This window comes from Lissotriton vulgaris, chromosome 11, assembly GCF_964263255.1.
Source record: "Lissotriton vulgaris chromosome 11, aLisVul1.2, whole genome shotgun sequence".
NCBI lineage: Eukaryota > Metazoa > Chordata > Amphibia > Caudata > Salamandridae > Lissotriton > Lissotriton vulgaris.
In genome coordinates, this window is record NC_141699.1 from 58,879,306 (window position 1) to 58,906,971 (window position 27,666).

General features: G+C 45.2%; 1 protein-coding gene across 3 annotated transcripts in view; it reads right to left on the minus strand.

Annotated features, from left to right (window-relative positions):
- The window catches only part of LOC147678958 (allantoinase, mitochondrial-like), a 394,121-nt gene that overhangs the window by 234,502 nt on the left and 131,953 nt on the right, over positions 1 to 27,666 (minus strand). For all 3 annotated transcript variants that reach the window (XM_086942692.1, XM_086942694.1, XM_086942693.1), the window contains one exon: positions 26,596 to 26,710. In XM_086942692.1, the coding sequence (XP_086798818.1) occupies positions 26,596 to 26,710 (115 nt within the window). The remainder of the gene's footprint in view (positions 1 to 26,595; positions 26,711 to 27,666) is intronic.

The window sequence follows — 27,666 nt, forward strand, 5'->3', positions numbered from 1 at the left end:
GGCGCTCGCTAGATCTTCTTCATCCCCGAAGATGTTTACGGGCTCCGGCGACGACCGTTGCATTTCTTGCCTCGCCGCCTGTTGATTCCGAATAGTCTTTTTAGATCTGAACTGGGCACAGGCCAGGCAACTATCTTCGTTGTGATCCGGAGATAGGCATTTGTTGCACACCGGATGCTTGTCTGTGTGCGGGAACTTCGAGTTGCACTGAGGGCAGTACTTGAACGGACTTCGTTCCATCGACGGTCGGTCCACGTGGTGTCGAGAAGGCCTCACGGCCCGATTCGACGACTGGAGTGCAACCGAGTTGTAAAAAGTGTATTGGCACCGAGCGCTTTAACAATAACGACGGTATCCGAAGGCCTTTTGGCATTTTAAGAACTTTTCTTGATTCCGAACTTGGAGAGTAGGAAAAGACATCCGAACCCAATGGCGGAGAAAAACAATCTGGGGATGGAGAGGATGCCCATGCGCACTGTAGTCCGAGGGAGGAGTCACCTATCTCGTGATACTTCGAAGACTCTTCCAGGACAACAATGTGCAATCATCTGGACCCAACACTAGGCGGCGATCTATGCACAGATATGAATTCAGCAGCCCACATGCCTCGAACCTGAAGTTATCTCCTTTGGGGTGAAGGAGTCACTCCGCTGCATTCGCAGGCACTGTAACGCAACAGACTGATCTGCTGATCCTGAGCTCCAGCTATCCCCAAAGGCTCCAGCAACACAGGAGGTGAGTCCCCGGGTCCTTGCTGGGCCAGACCGTAACCTTTTTTGTCCTTCATCGTGGGTTGCCGCTGCCAAGGTTTGTGGTGCTCCCACTGGACACCAACCCCTCAGTACTCAACATCCTTTGTCAGACAGCTCATATGTGGCTCCTGGATGCACTCAACATCTCCGGATCCCTTCAGCTGTAGAGTCAAGGTTTACATCATCACACCTGAATCACCGACATCGGTGGGCATTCGTCTACCGAGCCCCTAGTCACTCCTGAGTGACGCAGACTCTGTTGCCTCTGCTTCAGGTTCCTTCCATCAAGAATTCACCTGTGCGTTCCACCGGACACTTTTCTTCTTTCCAGCAGTGGCATTTCTTTGAAAACTTCCATTGAGAATGCCGGCGGTTTCCGACACCCCTCCGACCCTATGCACCCATCTGCCCTGGGATAGGTAACTCTGATACTTCAATACCTTCTAGGTTTCAAAGGGTTTCTTCTTAATCCACTGGGAAGGGTCCTTAAACTTTAAAACTGTAACAGCGACTCCCCCATTGAATTGTACGTAGCACGCAGTTGTGTTCTCACACTGCACTCGTCCTCTGTGGGGTCCCTACTTACTCACCTTGGGTGGTTCCTTGGGGTCCCAGCAATTCTATATCCTCTAGACACTTTCTTGACGAGAGTTGTGGGTCTTATACCACTATTTTAGTGTATGGTTTGGTCTCTCCCTGGAGCCAATTCTATGCTACAGTGTTGTGTGCTTTGTGTTGATCTGCATGTAGCAGATACTGTGAGGTATTTGAGGTGTGTTAGTAATAATAAATACTTATTTGTATACCTACTATGTGGTTCTCTTTTCATTTAACCAATACCATAATATTGCATTCTGGTCAAACAGCCTGCTTAACTTTCCTTCAAGACTAAGCATGAAGGCTACTCTCCATAACACCACTTGGATAGCTTTCCAAGGTTATCTTTGACCTCTTAAATCACCATAAGGATTGTTTGGACTGGTGCGAGGTGCCCACTTTAATTAGTCGACAGCATGTACCAGGCAAACTTCTCACAATTGGGTATTTGTTGAAGTTATTATATACTTTCAAGTTGGATGTTCTTGCAAGCCCTTCTATGGTGAAACTCATAGCTACTGAGCTCAGATAGATGGACATCTTGGAGTGACAGGGGGTGTTTTGGCATGCAAAACATTGAGTTTAGAGTGAGTAATAGTGCCTGCAAGGTGCTGATTTGTTGCTTGCCTCAGAGGAGCAACTTGGTATGATAGAAGAAAAAGCATTTTTGTAGTAGAGAACAAGTGTTGCCAAGTAGTGCAAATGTGTGTTGGGGGTGTGGGGACTTCATCCTAACAATACTACAGGGGAGATGATTTGTCCTTGGAAGTCACACTATGAGGGCAGAGACAGGAGAGGAACCTTTGGGATTGAAAATCCTAGTCTGGTCCGCTCTAAATTAGCTTAAGCAAACAGTGTGCAGTTAAACACTGGCTCTCCTGTTCTTAAGCAATCTCATTACTGTAGAACAGAGCTGGAAGAGGAAAGGAGACATTTGCATACCAGATTACCAATCTTTGTTAAGATATGATAAATAAGCAATGCATGGTGACCATTATAGGGCCACCACTCTGGATATCAATCAATCAATCAACTAGGGATTAACAGAGTGCACTACTCACCCGTGAGCGTCTGAAGGTGCTGGGGGGTGCAGTGTCGGGCTTGGTCTGATTCAGAGGCACTTTGCCGCGATGTAGGAGAAGGATCTTCCGCCCGTTCCAGTGTTGTGGATGCAGAGGACCGTGTTAGGGATAGGTCGGTGGAGCAGAGGTTTTCTTGGAGGCAAGGAAGAAGATTCGTTGTTGAGGTATTGTGGTCCGGTGTTATGGAGGGCTTTGTAGGCGTGTCTGAGCAGTGTGAAGATTATTCTTTGTTGGACCGGGAGCCAGTGGAAGTCACTGAGGTGATGGGTGGTATGGTCATGTCGTGGGATGCTGAGGACCAGTCTGGCTGCTGCGTTCTGGGTGGTCTGAAGTTTGAAGAGAAGTCTTTTGTTGATTCCAGAGTTGTCCAGTCTGCTGGTGATGAGAGCGTGGGTGATGGTTTCCCTGGAGTCGAGGGGTATCCATTTGAAGGTCTGTCAGAGTATGCAGATGGCGTTGAAGCATGTGGAGGATACAGCGTTGATCTGATGGTTCATGGTCAGTGAGGAGTTGAGTATGATGCCAAGGTTGCAGGTGTGGTCCATAGGGGTGGGAGGGTTTCCAAGGGCAGAGGGCCACCAGGTGTTGTCCCATGCGGAGGGGGTGGGCCCAAGGAGGAGGACTTCTGTCTTCTCCGAGTTGAGCTACCGGCAGCTGCTGGTAATCCAGGATGCAACGTCCTTCATTCCATCTTGGAAACTGTATCTGGTGATGTCAGGTTCCTTGGTGAGGGAGAGGATGAGCTGTGTGCCGTCGGTGTATGAGACTATGTTGAGCTCATGTTTTCTGAATATGGTTGCAAGGGGGCCATGTAGACGTTGAAGAGTGTGGGGCTGAGGGCGGATCCTTGGGGTACTCCGTATCTGATCTCTGTGGGTTGGAGAGGAAGGGTGGGAGTCTTATTCTTTGTGTTCTGCCTGAGAGAAAAGATCAAATCCAGTTCAAGGAAGTTGCCTGGATGCCGGCGTCATGGAGTCTGGAGGCTAGTGTGCGGTGGGAGACGGTGTCAAAGGCTGCTGAGTGGTCTAGTAAGATGAGTGCTGCAGTCTGGCCTTGATTAAGGAGGGTACAAATGTCATCAGTTGTGGCTCTGAGGGACGGTCTTGGTGTTGTGGTTGCTGCAGAATCTGGATTGAGAGGAGTCGAGGGTGTTGCTGGTTTCAATTAAGTGCGTTAGCTGAGTGTTGACGACTTTCTCGATGACATTGGCGGCAAAGGGGAGAAGAGAGATGGGCCTGTAGTTCCTGAGGTCTGTTGGGTCTGCGTCAAGGGTAGGCAGTTGTTGTTGCATTCAGGGTGGAGTGCATGGAGAGTGTTGGGGTTGTAGCTGTGGGGGGGGGAGGGGGGAGTCGGGGGACCAGGGTCCCTGGTGCTGGTCCCGGTCGAGTTACAGACTGGCACTGACGGAATTGCCTTTGGGGCACCAGCCTCGCGTCCACACAGCAGCTGCCATTAAGTATGGGCCGTGGGAGGGTGAGCAGCTGAGACGGGGGAGGCGGGAACACACTGGGGGGAAAGGACGCAGGGGCAGCAGCGGCGGGAAAGAAAGGCAAGAAAAACAGAGGCAAACAGAGAAAGGCAGAATAAAAAGGCAAACACAGAAAACAGAAAAAGGCTGACAGAGCAGACCAGAAGAGGAGCAGGCTCTTCATCTGGACCACCAGGGATGAGGCGCAGGCAGGAGCCTGCGGGTGGACGAGGGCCTTGAACACGTACCTGGGACACAAGAAGGCGCTTGGGGCAGTGCCTTAATGACGGAGCTGCGTGAGGGGAGAGCAGTTACCCTGACTAGGAGTTCAGAGGTCTTGCTCACCTTGTCGCGCAGTGGCCGCCATTAAGTAGGGGACAGGGAGGGTTAGCAGTTGGGAGGCGGGAGAAGGACATATTGGGGGGAAGGGGCCACGGGGGCAGCAGCGGCGGGAAAGAAAAGGCAAGAAAAACAGAGAAAGGCAGGATATGTGAAATGTGGCTTACATAGGGCCACAGTTCCATGTTGAGGGGACTAAGATGATCCAGATCTCACATCAGGCCAAATATTGAGACATTTTCTCTTGTTAGAAGCATAGGCTTGCCTCCCCATTTGGTGGATCATTAAGGGACAGAGGAAGCTTATGCCTCTCATTTAATCACATAACTGTGCCATTGCCTAACTTGATTAATTGTCCCAAACTAGGAAGCATTTCGCAGGGTAGTGATTTCTCATGTCCAAAGATCCACAATAGAACCCCATACTTAGGAATAAAGCATCAAAAGGAAAAGTGCCCTTTCTGCAGGGTCACAGCAGATTTTTGCCTTCTGTTGCAGAACTGGTTTATGTGACCAGAGGACTCGGCACACTCTACCTCTGCTACCCAGTGGTAATGTGCTTGTGCGCTCAATTTCAAATTGACAAAATTAACATAGCCCAAATATCCATATTTCATTTACTCATAGGTTCCAAGTATATGGTACTGCATGTACCTATGGAGTATAAATTAAATGCTGCTATTGGGCTGCAGCACTCATGCCACCAACTAAATCAGTGCTATAAAACACATCTTCAGGCCTCACCTCCAGCATGGGTATACTGTTTTACATTGCCATTTAGATCTGGAAAAATGAACCTTTAGCCAGTGCTAACATGTATTTGTTAATACTTAAGTCACCCCTAAAGTCTATCCTAAATGCTCATAGGGCTGGGTGTATGTTAATTAAAAAAGCAGGATATGTATATTAAATGGTTTATTTGTCCTGTAAATGAAAACAACCCAGAATCATTTTCACTGTAGCAAGGCTCGCATAGGAAAACACTTTTTGATTGTATTTTAAAATCCAACTTAAGGGTCAAGTCAGATTTGTATATGGCAGCTTTCTCAACTCGAATGGTAACAACCTGCTGCCACCGCTCACGTTCAGAAATCACTCAGAGACTCGTCTTAGCGCTCAATTTTTCTTTCTTGCCAACTTAATGTGGCTTAGCCACACGGGAGAAACACTCCACCATGGAGCAGTTTGCAGAGTTTTTACAGCACTCCGCACTCCAGATGTAGAACAGAGTGGTAAAATCCTGCAAACTTTGCCAGCAAGCTGAGTTTACCACCCACTCTAGTGAGATGTGGATTGCTGCCAGTGGATAAAAGACCTGTGTGTGGAAAGTTATTTTCTCTACTTGAGCTGGATGGTTTAGGTGGCTGTGCCCAGCTCCTTCCTGAGGTTTAAAGGATGCCTATCATTTCACAGGCTGATATAGCTCAAACCTAGGCCTGTCTCCCTTGGTCTTGCTAGTCAGCTTAACTTAAAAGCCAGTGGGAGGGGAGAGCTTCCCCAGAACTAGTTTGAAGTGATCACAAGGGAAGGTTTGCCCATTTCTATAGGTACATCTCTAGGTGGGCCCAGGGTGCTCTGACCATGGGAGGATGGGTTCTGCCCTGTTAGTTTTGGGAAAAAGAGGTACTGTGGGGATTACATACAGTAAAGCACACAGCTAGCAATGCATAAGAGGTCAAGGTTACAGCTGGGAACATTTACCCAATTGGTTAGGGAGTGACCAGGATTTTTCCCCAACCACAGACTGGTACTAGCCATGCATATGGCAATCCCTGCACCCTCCTCAGAACATTCCTGGACCTTTGAAGATTCAGAAAAACTACTGAAGGAAGACTGGACCTGCTTGCCTTGAATCCAGGACCCCAGAAGTGCCTTGAAGGGTCAGTTGGCTGACCACCTGTTTGAGCTACAGGGACACAGCAAGCTTCCGGAGGCCTCTCTTCCTTCAACTACTTAGCTGACCATGTTGACCCTTGTCACAAGCGTATAACCTCACAACCTTAGAGTGAAGATGCGCGTCTTCTTTTTTGTTTTAATGAGGGTAGTGGCCACATTTCCTTAAAATTATTTTGAGTGGACCACCATTCCTGTTTTAGATTTCACATCCCTACACATCATTATCACCGGCACTGTTCTAGGGCCCTCACACGCACTGCACCCTACAGCATAAGGAATAAAGATCTCCGCCAAGAATGCCCCATCTTGGGTGCCGATCGAGTATTGCAGCGCCGACCCGATAAGGAGCAGACCCGATGATGAAGCAAGACACCTAGCTGGTGTGTGAGGGTCTTTTTCTGAAAGGAGGATACTTTTCTCCTGACGTTTGGTTCTACACCACCATGTGAACCCCTGATCACATACAACTTCCTGCTTTACACATTAGGAACTGCATACCATCATTGTAGAGATAGTCAAAAACAGTGTCACATCAAGCAAAAAGTAGGGGTAACCATAAGCAGATCCTACTTTCCTACAGTGAATGTCATCCGAGATATTGAGCATAGCAGCTTCTATGCTACAGCCTTTCCTGAATCCTGATTGGAAGGTGTCCTGAAGGTTAAATTGGTCTATATGTTGGTTGAACTGTGTTAGGACTCATTTTTCCATTGTTTTGGCTAGGAACAGGAGGTTGGTGATAGGTCTGAGGTAATTGAGGTCATGAGGGCCAGCCCCTGTTTTTTTGAGTATGGGTGCGATTTGGCGTAGTTGAAGGTAGTCAGGTACCCATCCTGAGGAGGGAGATGTGTTGATGATTTGTGTACAGAACTGGGCGATGATATGGTAGAGGTTCTGTACTGCAGTGGATGGGAGGGGATCAGTAGTGTGGGATGTGGACTTCAAGTTTGCAATTATATTGAAGGCTTCACTTTCTGACATCGTTGAATTCAGTGCCAGTGCCCCACGTGGAGTCAATGGCCCAGGGATCTTGCCTGATGTCATTATTTTTGTGTGAGATCTTCTGTTTCTCTTCTGATTCTGGAGAGAGGGGGCTCAATGTGTTGTCATTTCCCGGCATTTGCACAGAAGGCAATCCCTGATCCGTTTATGGGTAATGTTCTTCAGTTTTTTTATGTTCTTCTGATCCTCACCTGTTTCCATAGAAAGGGGGCTCATGGTAGGGCATTAACAGGGATTAACGCAGAAAGCTATTCCTGGACCGGAAAGCTTCTAGAAGTAGCTCTGTTGCTGTCGCCCATTTTGATTTCTTTACACACTGCTTCAAAGTTAAGCTCAACTTTTTTTGTGCCAAGCTATCAGAGGGGTAAACATAGGTTTATTTAGTAACTTTGTGGTTTACCCTGCCAAGTATTGGGATTAGTATTTAAGGTGGGTTCTAACCCCTCTCAACTAATACTCCTATTAGTCCAGTTTCTTACAGAGTTAATAGATTGGATGATAGTTACCGGATGTGATTGCTATTTGTCTAGCTACAGTCACCTATCTAGATAAACATGAGTTATTGCCACTATAGATTTTGGATAGGTGTTTTTAGGTTCTGTTGAGTCATTCATTAATATATCTTTTTTGTACCTGCAGACCTAATCACTTTGCATTTTCTATATCTGTATATGAAATCAATGACCTTTTTTACCATTTGATAAACTCTATTTTCTTATACACCTTTGTGTTTGTTGTTTATGTATTGTATATGTGTTTTGATCAAGTAATGGCTACATATAATTAATAATCCACTTTTGATGATTTGATTTCCTGTAAGGATTATTAACTTATCCTATTGAGTCAGTCTGAACCACTAATTGTCATTTAAACAAACTCCCTTGAAGGCACCTATACCTTTCTACTATAGAGATATGACTCTGGAATGACTATCGCCACTCTGGCTTGTGAAACAGTCTATGCTGGCCCCTAGTGTATCAAGGTGCCCTGTCATTGTGACAATAGGGACATAGTGTGGCTCAAAGCATACCGTGTTAGATGGATTTTGTCACAAATTCAAGTATTCCCACACCTGAAAACGCTACTGGTGGTATTACTTTTTCCACTCACATGTATAGTGATAGGTTACATGGTTATTGTTTGGGACTTCTCTGAGCAAGCAGCACACACAAGCCTTTAGCTTGACAGCCCCATGACTCAGGTTATCAGCCAGCAGCTTCTGTTCAGCCATATGTCAGCACCCAAAAAATACAGTAATTTTCAAGCAAGAAACATATCACATATGGGATGGATGACAGTGACGAGGAGGGGGCTACAATTAAAAATCCACTGAAGGTGAAAAATGTATCAACTTCAAAACTTCACCGGTGGATTAAATGTACATCACAAAAATTCTGTTGTGGGATATTTTCTTGCTAAACCATTTTTGTGGCTGAACTCTTTCACAAAAGTAGGTGCTGTTGGCTCTTTCTTCTGCAAAACCCACTTTTTAGGATTCGCCAGCACAGCGCTTGCACTGTGCTTGTGAAACCTTTTGTTTTTAATATAAACTTAAAAGGCGCTTCTGCCCCACCCCAACTCTTTCCTGGCTTTCATTGGTTTCTGAACTTGCCACTAACCTTTCCTCCATTTATAGTGGCTGGGGCATGTTTTCCTGCATTTAACTATGCGTGTTCCTCCTCGGCGTCTCTTATTAGTTTCCGTCGCCGAAATACTGTTAACATCCGCTTTGGTGGTTTTAAGAACACACTGGAAAGAAGAGCTGGGATTCCCATGGTAGAATAAGTCTGGGATGACTTGGTGGGTCGCATTCCCAAAGTATCTAGGAATGTCCAATTTCAACTGACCACCTTTTCTAAACTTCACAGGGCATATCTCACACCAGGATGGATAAATCGTTACTTTGCAACACTGGCTGCTAAATGCCCCTGTTGGGAGGAATCGGAGGCTGAATTCCTTCATATGTTCTGGAGCTCTCCGGCGCTGGGAGATTACTGGGGGTCAGTGACGAATGTTCTGGCTGAAGTGACCGAAAAGGAGGTTCACTGTACACCGGGACAGGGCCGGCGTTAGGCATGGGCAGCTGCCCAGGGCCACGCACTAAGCCCACCGGCATGGGCCCCGCACTGGTGGTGTGTCCTGTTGTTTCCCTGGCGATCCATTTAAAAAAAAGGTGTCGCCTTGCAATTAAGGTCCATTGGAGAGGCTCCCCTCCGCGGGCCTCTCAGGGATGGTGTCTGGAGGCATAGGGAAGGGAGATGATCCCTCAATTGCAAGGAGACCCATTCACAGACACCATGGGAGGCCCATTGTCCAGAATTTTGGCGCCCCCACAGTTTTAACTTTTAGCCCACAAGCAATTCTCACACCTATCGGACTGAAGTTGTGAGAAATGCTTGTGGGCTAAAAGTTAAAACTGTGGGGGCGCAAAAATGCTGGCCAATAGGCCTCCCGCAGTATCTCTGAATGGTCTCCTTGCAAGGGGCCACTTATCTACATTAGAGGGGCCTCGCACATTCCGTTTTAGCCCAGGGCCTTGCAAATCCTAGAACCGGCCCTGCATCGTGGCATTGTTTGCTACACTGATTCCCACACATCTCTGGGAATAATGTGACCAGCAGGTTCCAGGACGTGATGCTCCTCCTGGCCAAGAGGGAGAATGCCTGACATTACCGAGGGCTCCTTACATGGAGGGATGGCGAAGGGAGCTTACACGCTAGATGGACTATGAGGGGGCTATCCGCCTGAGAGGGGACACACGGGGCTGAGAATCCCTGAAGGATGCCAGGGCATAGGAGGCATTAGTAGAAGAGTTGAAACACCCAGATTCCTCCCCTTTGAGGAGACACTAGACACACACTGACTACGGGAGAGTACTCCCGGACACCACGTTGGAATCCCGTTCTGAGGATATGCAGTCTTCCTTAGTATGAGGGTCTGGACAGCGAACACAGGGATTAGATGGCACAGGCTGGCATGGGACACTATCCTATACCCTCTTTCCTACAATAATAATAGATTGCTTCACATAGTCTGTAACTGGCCCGGCCATGGCATGCCTGAAGGGGGGGGGGGGGGGGGGGAAGAGAGGTGTGATTAGATTGTTTGTAATAGTTATGTTTGCAGTATTTATACCAGGGGACCTTTGGTCACATACCGATGGAATATGCTCAGGATAACGAATACTTCCAATACTGTACTTGCCATATTGATCGCTGGGCTAGCATTATGGCATACAAGGCCCAGCCAGGTGGGAGGTCAGTTCCACTTTCAGTTTGACTGGATTTATAAACAAGGGATTGCCTATTCGTTTCCTATTGTACCAGGGACCTGGTTCTCTATTTGTAAACAATAAAATATTTGTTTTTCATAAAGTTTGGCCTCCTTCTGCTTTTTTGTCTTTAAGCAGACTGATATAGCGCAACTTATCATTGAGCGAAATTCAGGGGCAGATTTACAAGCCGACTGCACCACCGGTACGTCACTTTTTGTGACGTACTGGTGGCACATCTTACTGATTCATATTTACAAGGACAGGAAAATCCACCCTGCATGGCTTTTCCTGCCCTTGTCAATAAGGCACCATTACGCACAGCACTTTGCATGAAAGGGGCATTCCATGGGTGTTGCTGTTTGTGTTCCCACGCAACACCAATCGAACCAGACACATTTCCAGATTTACGAGGAATTGTAAATCTGGGGTCCAAGATGGCGGATTGACACCGCCAAGCGGAGGAAACGCTGCTCGAGTCCGGGCTAATGCTATTGCTGTGTAAGCCGTGCTTTTGCTACGCTGCACGACAGACTTTATTGAAGATTTTTTCCTAAGCTGGTGTGAATGCAAGGAGACCAGGATTACACACGGATTACAAACGGGAGCTGAGAGTGAGCTGAGAGTGTTGCACGCTGCCTACCTGGGACGCTGAACGCGAAGCCATGGCTGACGGCTGACCGCTGACGGTGAGCTGTTTTCCGCGTCTGACCTCCGGAGGTATTTTGCATCGGAGCGGGCGCAAGCGACGACGGCCGTGACGTGGAGGCACATTTGGAATTTGTGCTGGGGCTGTGTTTGTGAAGCGTTGTGGAGATCGCGGAAACGGGGGAATACTGCTGAACATTCCTGAATGATAAGATTACGGCTGATTAAGAGCCGAGTACGGAGCTTGCTGCGCTCCGCTCGATTATCGCGTCTGACCCCTGAGACCACGAGGGGCTGGTCGGCGCTTAGCTGGCTTGGTCTGCAGATCTATCGGCAGTTCTCTTCTACACCGGTGGAGATAGAGTGTTTAACGATGGCACCGAAACCCCCAGCAAGGAACACTCGGACTACAGCGGGAACGGTGAAACAAACGCCAGCGTTAGTCCCAGCAACCTCCAACTCCAGCAATCCAGCCTCTCTGGGGGGGCCTGTTAATAATCCTCTGATTACTACACTGGAGGTGAGCAAACAAATCTCTGGTAGGCAAGAGAAGCCGGGGGTACCCGTGGGAGGCATAAAGGCTGATATTACGTTATCAAAGGTGGGTGTTCAGCCCGCGCTACTTGAATCCATGTGCAACGAGGTTGATGTAAATAATCCAGATATTCAGGATATTGCTATAATTTCCAGGACAGCTACAGTTTTCACTGTTGAGGCAAATATTGGCTCTCCTGCTCTGATTAATCAAGATAATTGTTTTATAACCGATACCAGCATAACCTCTACACAACCTGACTCTGTCAATATTGAAAATGCTTCAATTATTCAAGTGCTACCTAACAACCTGCCTACTGACTTAACTGCTAACATAGCTGAAATAGGAGTACTAGGGGCTGAAGGTGGCGACAACGCCGAAAGCATTGAAACGGATGAGGAGTATCTTGATCTTTATGAACATGGGAATAACACGCCTTCAGGTTTGATTAAAGATAAAACTATTAATTTTAAGAAACTTAGAGGAAAAACTAAGAATAAAACCAAAAAGGTTATGAGCAAATCCAAACCAAACACTATGAAAGCTATTGATGAAAACAGCCCTATCAGACAATGGGTTCAAGCTAAAGGCGGAGTTAAATCAATGGCATTGAGACTATCAGGTAACAGTCCCACTGATGGAAGTATGTTAAACAGTGATGCTAGTTCCTCTGCAGTGGTGATCAGCGTGCCCGGACCAATTGGCTCTAGCCAGCGACCAAATGAAACCAATGATCAGAATGTACATGTGGAGGCTCCTATAACGGAAAGGCAGGAACTATCTTCCTCTGCTCTGGCCTCAAAGCACTAGTGGAACTTTCCTCTTCTCCATCGACAACTCTGCACGACACTATGCACGATACTTTGTTACTTTCATTTAACAATACCTCAGCAGAGGATACAACAAGTACAGGAAGAGCTCCAAAAGGGGGCACTGCATCGGCTTCAGTAATAGAATCGACTAAAGAGAACAATACAGAAGGACTGGCACAATCGCCTATTCTAACAGCCGACTGGACCCTCCAAGGGGAGGTGTCTGCTTCATTTCAGACAATACTACAGTTACTTAATGAACAGAAACAAGAAGCCAAGATTCATTATCAACAGATGAGGGAAGACAGCAATAAAACTCAGGCTTCTTTGCAAGAATTGTCATGTAAACTGGGAGCTGTATCTCAAGAGGTGGAAGAATTACAGCAGAGAGTGGTTCTAACAGAGGAAAAATCACACCGGTCAGAGATTGCTGTAAATAAACATTCTGCTCAACTTCTTCAGATGCAAGCAAAACTCGAAGACTTAGAAAATAGACAACGGAGACATAACTTACGCGTTTTTGGTCTTGCAGAGGGAGTCGAGGGAGCTGATCCTAGGGCATTTATTGTCCGACTGTTTCCGAAGGCTTTTCCTGATTTAGCAGATTGGGATTGGGACTCTCAGATCCAACGTGCCCATCGGCTTCCCATTTTTCAAAGGAATAAGAGCGATACATCTCCTCGCCCAATCCTGATCTGTCTAGGCAACTATTTGCTTCGACAAGCTATTTCAATAAAAGCTCGACCAAACAATCCAGTTACCAGTGACTCAATTAAATTTTTTGTTCGTTCTGACTTAAGTAAACTTTCTTTGGAACGTCGGTGGAAACTGAAACAATTTATTGATCCAATTAAGGAGATGGGTTACCAAGTCTTTTTGCAAGAACCAGCAAAACTGAAAGTACTCAGAAATGGTCGCTCTTATTTTTTTCTTGAAGAGAATGAGGTTGAATCTGCTATTGCTAAGTGGAAAGTGGAAAAATGAAGTTGATATTGACTAATGTATATTAGTAACTGATGTCTTTAAACACGGTTTTTCTTTTGATTTTTGTGAATGCCCGGACTCTACAGGCGGCTAATCCGCTAACTGGTTGCCATTATAGCGGCAGCCGAACTCAGGGGGGGACCTGTAGGTAATTGTGGGGAGGGGGGTGGGTGGAGCAGAGTGTGGGGTGGGCAAGGGGAAGAAATGGTGTGGGGTAAAAAATGCATCAAAAGACACAACAATGATAAAAAAACTAAGAGGAAGCATAAGGCTGTTATGATTTATTATAGAGGTCATACTGATTGCGATATCTATAATTTGAAATGCATTTAATTAAATGTTTAACCTGGAATGTGTCAGGCTTAAACAGTAAAATAAAGCGGTGTCTTGTATATGAGGAGCTTAGAATGTATAACCCTCAAATAGTGGTTCTTACTGAAACTCATATTGCTTATAAAGATAAACACTTGCTTAAACAACTAGGATATGATATCTTAGTTTGCACTGATTTCAATGCTTCAATCCGGGGAGTAGCGATCTTAAAACATAAAGGACTAAAATGTGAGATAATCAAGACATTAACTGATAAAGCTGGCAGATGGGTGATAGCACAGATAAAGTTAGAAAGCCATAAGTATACAATATGCGGAGTTTATGCATCTAATCAAGATGAGCCTATAATTTTTGACCAGATTAATATGGAATTACTTGGTTGGGAGGGGGAATATATTGTGATGGGTGATTTTAACTGTATAATGAACTAGAACTTGGATATTAATGGAAAAAATCTTTTCATAGAATGAGGAAAACTAGAGCTGCAATTTTAGATTTAGCAGCTCTACATCTCCTAAAAGATGTATGGAGATGTTTAAATCCTGAAATAGCAGGCTACACATTTTATTCTGCTGCGCATAAGGTATGCTCACGCATAGATATGATATGGGCTTCAGACGTGATTCTTGGTAATTGCTCAATGGCTATACATCCAAGGGTAACCTCTGATCATAACCCGATCTCTCTAACATTTGTATTAGCAACTGAAGAGGTTGCCCCTCGTCTCTTCTCATTTCCTCGATATTTGTTTACTGACATGGTGTTTGTAACTCAACTTAAAGAGCATATAAAAGAGTTTATTGATATAAATATACAATCCAGCTTACCCTGGATAGTATGGGATTCTTGCAAAGCAAGTATACGTGGATTCACTCAACAATATATTTGGCGACAGAATAAAGAACTTCGAAATTTAAATGAGGGAAGGCTTACTGAAATTCGCGATATTGAACTTCAAATATCTGATGCTATTTGTAATGGCGCTTTAAACTTAGAAGAACTAAATTTCAAACTTATTGAGCTTAAAGCTGCTATAAAAGATCTTCTTAGGGTGAAAAGTATTAATAAATTAAAAAAATATCAACTAGATCAGTATGAAAATGGTGATAAGAGTGGTAAACTATTGGCTTACAAAGTTGCTGAAGACCGATCTCAAAATATGGTTAAAGAAATTAAAGGGGATAATAATCAATTATTTTGTGACTCAAAATCGATACTACAACAATTTGCTTCCTTTTATCAAGTGTTATATACACCAGAAGCTTCTATCTCAGATGATTGCATTAATAATTATTTAAACATAAACAAGGTCAAAAACCTAGAGCCGGAACAATCGGCTCAATTAGCGGCCGACATTACAGGAATAGAAATTAGGGATGCTATCAAATCTTTAGCGAAGGGCAAAGCGGTAGGGGAAGATCTTATCCCTTTGGAACTTTATAGACACTGCACTGAGGAACTGATACCATTACTTACTGACGTGATCTGTGCTATAGGTAAAGGGCATCAGGCAGCCAGATCTTGGAATTTAACACAAATTATTTTCTTTTTAAAAAAAGGTAAGATACCACATGAGAGAGGATCATATAGGCCAATCTCACTTATCAATAGTGATGCAAAAAATGTTGCTAAATATTGGCTACTAGGATAGCGCCATTCATGTCCCAGCTTGTTTCTCCCCAACAACACGGTTTTATTCCAAAGCGAGACACCACAGCGCATATTAATATGGCCATATCTGCCTTTGATGCTGCACGTACTAAATCCGCCCCACTCGGTATGATCTTATTAGATGCTGAAAAAGCATTTGACCGGGTGGGGTGGGGTTTCTTGTGTTTAGCTTTACAGGCTTTTGGCATCAATGGTCAACTTTTACGTTGGATTCAATCGATATATGATAACCCCATGGGAAAGATCTTGTATATGGGGAAATACTCTACTATGTTTTTAATTAAAAGGGGGACAAGACAGGGGTGCCCTCTATCCCCCCTGCTTTTTGCTCTAGGGATAGAACCCTTTTTAATTGCACTTCAGCGCCAAGCTTTAATCTATCCTTTTATTAATGGTTCAAATAAATTAGATATTACCGTATACGCAGATGACATTGCAGTTTTTTCTCCAGATGTCTCTAAAACCATGAAAGGCATTTTAATAGAAGCTGGCATGTACGGTTCTGTTTCTGGCTACACTCTTAATACTACAAAAACTCAAGTTGTTATGAATTATCAGCCGGCTGCCCCAATCTCTGGAATGTGTTGTGCTGCAACTTATTTAGGAGTTAAAATCTCTTCTGATGTCGACTCTATTATAGTATTAAATTACGAACCTTTATTAAAAGAGACCGCTATGCAACTTAAGAAATGGCATAAACTGCCAATTAGTATGATTGGCCGAATAAACTTAATTAAAATGAAAATTTTGCCTAAGTTTTTATATTTGTTTCGAGCGATTCCCTTACGGGTTAACAATTCTTTTTTTCTTAGATTAGAAGGTATTATTAGCAGTTTTGTATGGGGATATAAAAAAGCCCGACGCGCCGTATCATCACTTAAACTCCCCTTCAGTGAAGGGGGACTGGCGCTTCCGGACTTCAAATTCTATTATTGGTCAGCTTTCTTGATCCGGCTACGTAGTCTGATAGTTAGTGATAAATGCTTGTATTTTCACAGGTTCTTACTAGGATCGGATGCTAATATGTTTTTTTATAGGCTGAATGACCCTAATTACTTCAAAAGGGTTAAATTCAAGACTATACGAGATACTGTGAGTATTTGGCGATCCATTATGGCTAAATGTAACACTTCTCTTTTACACTGTAAAACACCTCTATGGGGCAATCCTGGTTTTCCTCTAATTTTTCATGATTCAAGCTGTCGGCTATTGTTTGATTCTGGTATTAGATTTTTGGGAGATTTATTTGACCATAAGGGTTTTATGTCATTTGATAAAATGAAACACTGTTATAATTTATCCGAACTGGCAAGGTTTAAATGTTATCAGATTAAAGACTTTTTGGTGAAGAAACTAGGACTTAATATGGTATTAGATTCTGAGTTATGGGATTGTATATATAGAGATGTAGACAAATCGATGATTAGCTTAGTATACAAGCTTTTCTCTGACCTTAGGATTAGCGATGTCACAAATTTAACAGAGAAATGGAATAGAAAATTGGCTTTGATAATACCAACAGATTTAATTACGACTTCTCTTAAAAGTCTAAATTTATCCGTTCAATCATCTTCTAGTCTAAAACTGCAAATGTTTAAAACAGTTTGCCAACTGTACCATACTCCCGAGAGGATCCTTAAATGGGCAACGAATAATAATTATTCTGATCGCACGAAATGCCCTAAATGTGACCTGAGTGGGGCGGATATCACTCACATGTTTTTCTCTTGCCCACGTCTTAGTGAATATTGGGAAGGAATAATTAAGGTGATTACTGATAGACTGGAACAACCCATTTCATTATCATATACTGATGTGTTGGTGGGCATTAATGGGGGTAACTGTGCGTTCAGAGATCTGCTGAATATTCTAATTACATGTGCAAGATTATCTATTGCCAGAGCCTGGATTTAAAAAAAAACACCAATAGTGTTGGAATGGTGGAGCCTAGTTAAGGAAACATATAATATGGAGACTGCTATTGCTAATTCAAGGGGCCTACAGGCCAAACGAAAAATGTATAGAATTTGGGGTTTATTTATGTCTTAATAATTTTCTTCTTAAAAATGTATTTTTTTTGTATGACCTTTTTCATCTGCTAAGGCCTATGCAATGTTTTATTTATGCTTACTGCACTTATTGAAAATTCGTTTTATATCTTCTGTAAATCAAAATGTTATAAGTATGATTTTGTTTTCTTGTGTGTCCATTTGATGCAAATAAAAAAATTTTAAACTAAAAAAAAAAGGAATTGGAAATCTGGAAAATGCGTCAGTATGGGGTGGCGTAGCAATGCGCAACACAGAGAAATGTTTTCATTTCTCTTTGTTTTTTCCTCTTTCAATGTGTGCTGCATTCTACCGCACGCATTGAAAGAGGAAAATGCCTGTGGTGATTATTATTGTGCAGGAAGGTGCCCCTTCCTGCGCAAAACAATCTCCCCATGACGCAGGCTTCCTTGCACCATGGTGCAAAGGTGTCTGCGCCGGCGCTTGGGAGCTGTTTGTGCGCCAGCACAGGGGAACACAGGAATGCGACATATTATTGTAAATATGTTGCATTCCTGTGCTTTGAAAGAGCCGCAGCGTGGCACAGCCAAAGGGCTGGCGTTTCTGCACAGCAGCACTTTCTCGTAAATCTGCCCCTCAGTGATTTTCCCAGAATCACACGGTCTTGCGCCACCGAAACTCAAACCGATATCCCCAGGTCTCGAGTCAGCATCTCTGGCCACTGACCGCCGTTCTGTTTCCCACAGCCCATGACGCTGTGATGGGTGCCCGAGTCACTCTCAGACTTCACAGAGCATGTTAGGTTTCTTTGATTGGCAGGAGGATTGTTGGGGGCTGCTGGGGGAGAGGTTGTAGAATATAGAGAGGCACTCACACTGCTGTCAAGTGAAAGAGAAGGCTACTTTTACATTTCCAACTTGTGGTCGTCTGTGTGCACTGCACATCTCGTCTCTTCAATGGGCTGCTACAGTTAGAGGCTTGTTTGAGGGGTAGGCAGTTGGTGGGACTGGGAGATGCGGGTTTTACTCCAGCCTATCGTGGTTCAAGAACTTTTTTTCATTTACGACATATCGCCAAATTTACCCGCGCATGGAAATATGAACATAACATGCATTTTTGTAAAGTGCACGCTTATCTCTGTGGCTTCTTGGCGCTGAATAATAGAGGTTTATTGCTACCCACCGCAGTGGTACTCATTTTATGTTTCATGTAAATATGTAATTTAAAAGCACTTGCACTTTTTACTGTCCCCATAAACACGTACGTTCCTCCACTTTGTGTAATCTAATCTCAGTTCACAGCAACCCACTGTGCATGTTATACAAGAAAATGGCTGTAAAGCTCTCTGTTTATCACGGCACCAAGGTCTACGTTGTGCCGGTCAGTGCTTTACTGCAGAGGTAGTCAAAGTCAAAGTCAAAAAGCTTTATTTCGATAAAATTTCATTATCATAAAAGCAAGTTAAAAAGAATTGGTGATTAATAATAAAATTAGTAACACATTTCCAGTTAATAACAAAGAATATAACATTTACTAGAATTAATATTTGTTTAAAAAAAAAATTAAACAGAGTATTTAAGCTTTCTGGCTCGAATAGCCCAAGCCCAGGATAAAAATTTTGCTAGGGCACAGGCATAGGGTACATAGCTGTCCGAAACAAGTATCCTGATTGCCACATCATGGCTCCTGGTTCCCAGTTGCCGGCACAAGTTCTTCAGCCACACCCTTCTTGGATTGGCATATTCCTTGCAGACAAATAAGAAATGGGCTAATGACTCTGGGTGGGCTAAACATGATGGACACAAGTCAGTTTTGTCTGTGCAGGATTTCCATGTTTTGGTGAAAGTATTCAGTGGCAAGGTACCCGTTCTAAATTTAAAATACAAAGACCGGGCAAACGGTTTCCCGATTATGTCTAGGTAGGGTTCTCGCCTGGGACAGTCTTTAAACATCAAAAAATCCTCTGTAAGCCTGCCAATGGATGTGCTAGAGTGCCTTTGGGAGCAAATCCAATCTCGGTAAAGGTTTTTAAGTACTTGTTTTGGAGGAGAGGTTCTGCTTGACCAGGAATCCAATAGGCCCAAGTTCGACAATAAGGTTTTCATGTCTGTTAGCCATTTGACTCTGGCCCAGTGTGGTGACGCCATTATTTCTTCCAGACCTCTGGCGTAGGCACTAAGTTCCTCTACCCGCCAAATACGGGCCCATAATAGAAGAGGACGGAATTTCGCAATTTCGCCAATCTGGGTACAGCCAAGGTCCATAAATAAGGGTAAAAGTGGGGTGCTTTGAGGGAGGGACATTATTTGTCTACAGAAATTGTTCTCAGATTTTTGTAAAGCTTGAGAAGATGCAAAGCCCCAAAGTTCAGCTCCATATAGTGCAGAGCTGACACCCTTGGCAGCGTAGATCTCTAGGACTGTTCCTATTGGTTTGGACGAACTGGAACGTTGTTCCCTCAATAGGGCACCTGTGATCCTTTTATGATTCAGCAGCATCTTATCTAGATGGGGAGTCCAATCCATTTTGTCTGAGATGCGTATCCCTAAATAATCAAATACTTTAACCCTTTCCAGGGACTCGGTGTTTAAGGTAGGGGGACGCACTTGCTGTTTAGGGGGATTAAGGACAAGGTATTTTGTTTTATTGGTGTTTATAACCAAGCCCCGGTCAGTACAAAAGGATTGGAAATTGTCCAAGAGTTTCTGTAGTCCCATTGGGGTTTTAGAGATTAGGAGCGTGTCGTCCGCGAAGAGGAGGGTCGGTATGCGTACCCCCGCCAGGGATGGTTCGTCAGATGGTGATTTAAGTAAGTGCTCAACCACCCCATTGATGTACAAAGAGAAAAGGGTGGGAGCCAGAACACATCCCTGGCGGACCCCTCTCTCGACCGGAATACAGCCCGTTTTCTCCCCTCCAGGGCCCCACCTAATTTGGGCAAAGCTGTCCTGATGGAGCCTGACCAGTAGGGATAGAAGATACTCTGGAAGCCCCATGTTGGCCAGAACCTTCCACAGCAAGTCCCTGGGGACAAGGTCAAAGGCAGTCTTTAAATCGATGAATGCGAGATAAAGACTGCCCTTGCCTATCACTACCACCTTCCAGTAAATCATCATAAGCCTGAAGGCCTGCTCTATCGTTCCAGTGCCTACTCTAAAACCGGCCTGAAAATCGGTAAGTATTTTGTTTTCATCTACCCAGTTGAGTATCCTGAGTAGAATAACTTTACCGACAACTTTTTGGCTTACGTCTAGCAAGCTAATCGGCCTATAATTGGACGGATCATCCCTAGGGCCTTTCTTGTGGATGGGAACCACCTCTGCCCCCTTCCAGGACACGGGAATGGGGGCACCCCTACAGATGGCAAGAAGGAGGGAGTGGATTAATTTGCCCCAATTAACACCATCGGATTTTAGCAGGATGCCATCTGGTCCTGCAGCTTTTTGTGGAATGATGGAGTTAATAGCATATTCTACTTCCTTCAGTGTAAAGTCAGGCTCGCTAGGGAGAAGAATATAATTAGTGTAGGCAGAGGTTTGGGAAGACCCTCTTCCATTCAGGTCGTTATGGCAGGAATAAAGTTTGGAAAAATGAGCCTCCCATACCTGGCCCGAAATATTGTAGGTTACAAGGTCGCTATCCGGTCTGTTTCGTGCCCTTATGGTATCCCAGAAGGATTTAGAGTCTTTTTTCATACTGGCTTCCTTAAGGGTTAGCCAGTAGGTGTCCTCCCACTCCCTTTTAGCTACCTGTAGGGCCTTTTTATGGTCTCTTCTGGCAATTTGGATTAGTGGGGGGGACTTCCCTTTGACTGCCTCTATTAGGCGTGATTTGGCCTTCCTGCATGTTGCCGAATACCAATCGTATTTGCCTTTAGGTTTAGGTTTCTGTTTCCCTGAGGGCAGTTGTACCCAAAAGAGGTCCCCAATGGTTTTTACGGCAGCTTCAAAAATAGCGGTGGCCTTGTCTGCTGCTAAAGTTAGATCAATAGAGCCAATTTCGACTTGCGTGCCCTTAACCACTTCGTCTATTGTGGATAGTTTGTCGGTGTTACACATAAACTTACTCCACTTTAGACGTCTGGCACAAGTGGCAACAGTAATCCCCTGTGGGCGGCTTAGAGAGACTGGCAATACTTCAATATGCCAAGGATTTTTTAAAGATAAGGAGAGTGGGTTATGGTCGCTCTCTATGGTATTAGTAATAACCATGTCGTTAACATGGCTCCAGAGGCCCCTATCCAGCAGAATATAGTCAATCCGAGTGCATTGACCAACTCTGTTAAATGTGGGAGCACCCAGGAGGTCAGATCGAGTGCGACCATTGACAGCTCTTAATCCAAACTCCAATGTGAGTGCATTTAGATGGATTGTACTGCGAGTCCAGCGCTTGATGGGTGGGATAGAGAGGGTAGGGATACCCCATCTACTATCCTCTTCTCCTAGGTCTGGTATTCCTTCTAGGGGGAGTGGTTCATATGTACAATTAAAATCCCCTGCTACTAGGATATGTCCAGGTCCATTCTGCTCTCCCAGCTGAGCCTCAAGCTCCATCATTGTGGGTGAAATGCACCCATTTTTCGTTCCCCTGATATAAACATTATAGAGGTCAACAATTATACTTCCCCGTAGGCCCAATAGGGAGACACCAAGAATATCCGGGGTTCCTGCCTTCTTAGTGGTTATCCTGCAATTGAGCAGGATACTTATCCAACTAATTAGCCCCCCCGATGGCCGCCCCTTCCCTGTCTTGGGTTTTACTGCTGGTGTAAAAAAGGTGACAAACCCCTCCCGGTGCAGTGGTTCGGTGGCCCATGTCTCTTGAAATATACAGATTTTATGGGCATCAACCAGGGCATTCCACTCCGGGAGGCCTAGTTTCCTTGAGATCCCAGCAAGGTTCCAACTAAGAATTTTTAACTCGCCATGTGCTGAGTTTCCATCTGGAATCACAGTACAGTGGGGTTTAGATGAATCTACACTGTCCCTAATTAGTGTAGGTGGTAACACTTCTAAGTTTATAGGGAGAGATGTACCCAGCACTGCATCCCTCATAGCGATATTAGCATGAGGGAGGTTAGTATCTGAGCCTCCCTTAGGAGAAAGTCAATCAACCTCATCCAATACACAGTACCTATTTGGATGGGCAAACTGTGTGTAGGAGGGGTTAAAGGACAGGGATGAAGATGGATCCTGCCATGGCTGTTGCCATTGATGATTAGCAGTAAGTGGTGGCTGAGGAGGTTGTTGCCACTGCTGGGTAGGTTGGAAAAAAGGTGGTAAGGGGTGGAAAGGTTGTTGCCACTGGGGGCCAACATGGTGCGGGACAAAAGGTGGAAAGTTAGGCGGCCGCTGCCAGTGGTTAGGGGCATATTGAGGGGGACGTACAGGCCCTTGATTACTTGAAATAATTGGCCGGTAGAAGTTGGGTCTTGTCGAGTTGGGGAGGAAGTAAGACAAGGGGAGTGGTTTGATCTGGGTGGCAGGACCGCTGTTAGGTGCATTACAAATAAAAGTCGCAGCCCCCACATCCCTGAAATTAACAGTAATTACATCCCCTGGTATTGTTTTCTTACTCCTACCCACCCAATCCCCTCTACGCACAGTAAGGATTTCCCCACTCATGCTACTAGGTAGTGGTTTATGTATTTGGAGCCACTGGGCACATTTATTTCTTAACTCTACATAGGTCTCTTTAACTCCTTCCTTCAGTGGGGGGACAGCAGTCAACACAACCACAAAAGGAGAAACTTCTGGTGGCAGACTAATAGACTTATAGCGGGTCTGCCTTGGCTTCGGGGTTTCAGAGTTATTAGTAGAGTGAGAGGCTAGGATATTCGTAGGTTTCCCTTTGGGGTCCGTGGTTTGGGAGGTGTTAGATTTGGTACCAACGGCTGATTGCTGCACGGATGAAGGATTGCTCACCGCTTTTGTATTGGAGATTGGTGGCGGCTGAGCATGGTTGTTCCCTGAATGGGGAGAATGTAATGCAGCTTGGTCCTTGGAAGATGGGAAGATTTTCGCTTTATCAGTTGTGGGCTTGGTGACCTTAGCTGACGGTTGGGGATTGGGTGGTAGTTCTCTGTGCCCTTGTTGCTGGACAGGCCCAGGCTCATTAATCTTGTTGGGCCATTTAGTATTAATGAGCGATGTTAGCCTATCGAGTTTAGAAATCAAGGGTTTGATTTGGGCCGCTATTGTAGCTTCAAGATCATGCTTGAGGTCTGTGACCATGTTTTCGACCCAACATGGAATGCCAGACGCTGTGTGTGGAGTGGGTGTTACCAAATTATGGTTACTAACTTTGGCTTTGGTCTTCTCCTTAGATTTAGACTCCTTAGTTTTGGGCTTAGTCACTACTTTTGTTGGGATAAAAGTAACCTTCCCCCTGGAATCACTAGGCACGTGAGGGGTCGACTTGGCAGTTAACCCATCCAGGCCCGGCTCCGTCTCTCCGGGTGTCCGACAGGCTTCTAGGTCTGGGGTCGCCTCCAGATTCACAAAGGACGGGTCCGACTCCGAACATGTAACTGACAAGTCGACAGCACTCGGTACTGTAACAGTGCCTATGGTGGTCAAGGGCAAGGGCAAAGAGCAATTGTTCGAGGCTTGCTGAGAGGGTGAATTTGCATTTGCAAGGGAGCCCAGGGAAGAGCGCTTGGCATTCATGAGGTCCAGAGAGACTCTTTTCTCTAGGAGTACTATACTCTTGTCAATTGTCTCATTTACCCGTGAGATGAAAAGGTCAATGGGACCAGTCACTTGTGCTACCTCCGTAGCTTTTTTAGTACAGCTTCTTGTTTTGTGCCTCATGCTTGGCGTTGACAATGACAATGCTATAGCAGGTATTGAGTGGTTGTGGCCTCTAAGAAGGCTAAGTGACAATCGGCCTACCTGGATGGTGGTTTCAGGGCGATGAGACAGGGATTCGGGGCCTGGGCCGTCCTCTGCCGTCCTTGAACGGCCTTAAACGGCCCGCTCTTTGCCGGTCTTCGCCCCGGCCGTTGCCCCGCGCTCGTCCCGCGTGCGCGTTGGACTGCCCGAAGTTATAGGAGGAACAGATGAGGCGAAGGGGGCGGGAAGAGGACCAGCTGCGGCCGATCAGCGCCGCGCTGCACGCTGGTCCTCGCAGTCCCGCCTCGAACAGAAGGGTTGATGTTATCTCCCTGGAATCGCGTTGGTGCTCCTGTGCACTCCGAAGTATCCTTGGGCAGGTTGGTCAGCAAAAGTCTTGCCTACGAGCGGCCCCCGCGGAGCGGGGGCCGCGAGGCGTGGAGATTTAAGCAGGCGCTGGAAAAGGGCTAAGAGGCAGCAGGCAGCGCTCTCGGCGTCCCAAAAGGCAGAACCCACACTGCTCACACACCGCTTGATCTTTATCGGTGGAGGGGGCGGGAAGAGGACCAGCTGCGGCCGATCAGCGCCGCGCTGCACGCTGGTCCTCGCAGTCCCGCCTCGAACAGAAGGGTTGATGTTATCTCCCTGGAATCGCGTTGGTGCTCCTGTGCACTCCGAAGTATCCTTGGGCAGGTTGGTCAGCAAAAGTCTTGCCTACGAGCGGCACCCGCGGAGCGGGGGCCGCGAGGCGTGGAGATTTAAGCAGGCGCTGGAAAAGGGCTAAGAGGCAGCAGGCAGCGCTCTCGGCGTCCCAAAAGGCAGAACCCACACTGCTCACACACCGCTTGATCTTTATCGGTGGAGGGGGCGGGAAGAGGACCAGCTGCGGCCGATCAGCGCCGCGCTGCACGCTGGTCCTCGCAGTCCCGCCTCGAACAGAAGGGTTGATGTTATCTCCCTGGAATCGCGTTGGTGCTCCTGTGCACTCCGAAGTATCCTTGGGCAGGTTGGTCAGCAAAAGTCTTGCCTACGAGCGGCACCCGCGGAGCGGGGGCCGCGAGGCGTGGAGATTTAAGCAGGCGCTGGAAAAGGGCTAAGAGGCAGCAGGCAGCGCTCTCGGCGTCCCAAAAGGCAGAACCCACACTGCTCACACACCGCTTGATCTTTATCGGTGGAGGGGGCGGGAAGAGGACCAGCTGCGGCCGATCAGCGCCGCGCTGCACGCTGGTCCTCGCAGTCCCGCCTCGAACAGAAGGGTTGATGTTATCTCCCTGGAATCGCGTTGGTGCTCCTGTGCACTCCGAAGTATCCTTGGGCAGGTTGGTCAGCAAAAGTCTTGCCTACGAGCGTCTCCCGCGGAGCGGGGGCCGCGAGGCGTGGAGATTTAAGCAGGCGCTGGAAAAGGGCTAAGAGGCAGCAGGCAGCGCTCTCGGCGTCCCAAAAGGCAGAGGTAGTCTTCTGAAGAACTGCCTCGATTCTGTGATCCTGGGCAGCTCTCTCAGTAGCACTGTGCTTAAGACGGTAATTGATCAAAGTGAAGAGTTTTTAAAAGTAGTCCAAAATCAGTGCATATCACTGTGTGAAAATAGGACAGTGTGTAATCTTATTTCAAGGATAAATCATACATCTCAGGATGCTCTCACACTCCCTAATTTGTCACAAATGCAGCACCCTGCAAGTGGAATGTGTCAATTTGTGTGCATGAAATCGAGATCCTAAATTTTTCAGTAAAATAGTGGATAATTTAAGGTTTGAAAACCATGCCTCGTCTTCTTTGTCGCACCCTGAAAATGCCCAATAGTAAATCTGTGCACATGTTGGTTCCATGAGAGCAGTCATTTCAAAGTCTAAAGACCCCACTCAATGTGACATCAGTTTTATGCACTATATTATTACTTTCTTATTTTTTATGTATTTAAAGAGATTTTGTTTATATTAAAGCCAAAATACAGTGAGTTGAGGTAATGATGAGGAAGACCACATGCCCTGTACATTACCCCAACATCATGAAGACGCCTTGTCTTTTATTCTGAAACCTTTCATGTGTATGTATGACCTTAACATATGCAAACTGGCCTCCCCATACATGTTCTTTCAAATCCCTTACCTTAAGATGTCCTCAGACATGCCTTACCATATCATCCTTAGAAATGTGTGAACATATAACGTGTATAGGCAAAACCTAATGCATTTACCAAAGCTTGTTTATAAGGTTATTTATTCACTACCTTTTTCGAGCAGTTGTAAGAAAAATCAAATATGTTGACAAAAGCAATGTTTGCATAATCAGCATATCCTTAGAGATAACCTAAAAATCCGCAAGAACGCTGCATTCAACTGATCACCTCCTGGGGTAACACAAACCTGGTTGCCGGGAACCACGCCGCCCCAGAATGCTACGTCCACGTGGCACTGTCCTTCTGCAGCTTGAAGCTTGGTCTTAAAGTTGGGCAAGGTGGTGGTGGGTGGGATACTATTCCTGCAGAACCATGGAAAACAAGGATTTCATGATTAAGTATTAAGTCTTGTGCTTCAATTTATATACTGCATTTGTAAAAATTAAAATAGGCATTGTGTAGGCCACTTTGCATCCGCGGATTTTTGTGTGCGTGAGAAAGATGCAACAGAAGGGTACAGTACTATAAACATAGTTAAGTTATTAAATATGATAGAAATCAACCAATTGCCTAGGTTACGGGGCTATTTACAAAGGTACATATTGATAAATCTGCACATGTAAGTTTACTCTTACACTTAATAATACATTTACACCTGTAAATGGTGAAGAGCCTAAAGTAATAGATTTGCTACAAAGTGTAGGCTTACATGTCTCCACCCCCTAAAACCAGAGAGTAGAGCTTAATTTACGAGCGTAAAGTTACTATTTGTAAATTTCCACATGTAGGCAGAGAAGATCTCCCTATGGTAACGTATAGGAAAAAGTTTAAATATTTATTATGATTTAAGTATAATTAGTACACATATTTTAAGTTAACACTTAATGTAAATTAATTCAAAATATTTATTTTAAACGTAGAACAAAATTAAAATAACAAGTTACAGCATTATTAACTTAGTTTTTAAATATTTCAGTAATTTGACTATATTAAATCACATTAAAATTATTTTAAGAATTAATTTAAAAAATCCCACCTAAAGTAAAAAAAATATATTTATTTAATATCTAGTAAAACGATCAAAAGTTATGTTTCGAATTAACTTAAATGAATTTTATTTGTTCAACTTTAAAGTTACATTACATTTCAAATTTCAAAAAGGTTAGTGTTAGACCTGGCTTTTTCAGCGGGTTTATCCCCAGACGTCCTGCTTTTTGGCCTCCTGATTTTGACCTTCTTTTTGCTGGTTTTAGGACTCTGGGCACTTTACCACTGCTATTAAGTGCTAAAGTTCATATGCTCTCCTGGAAAATTTTAA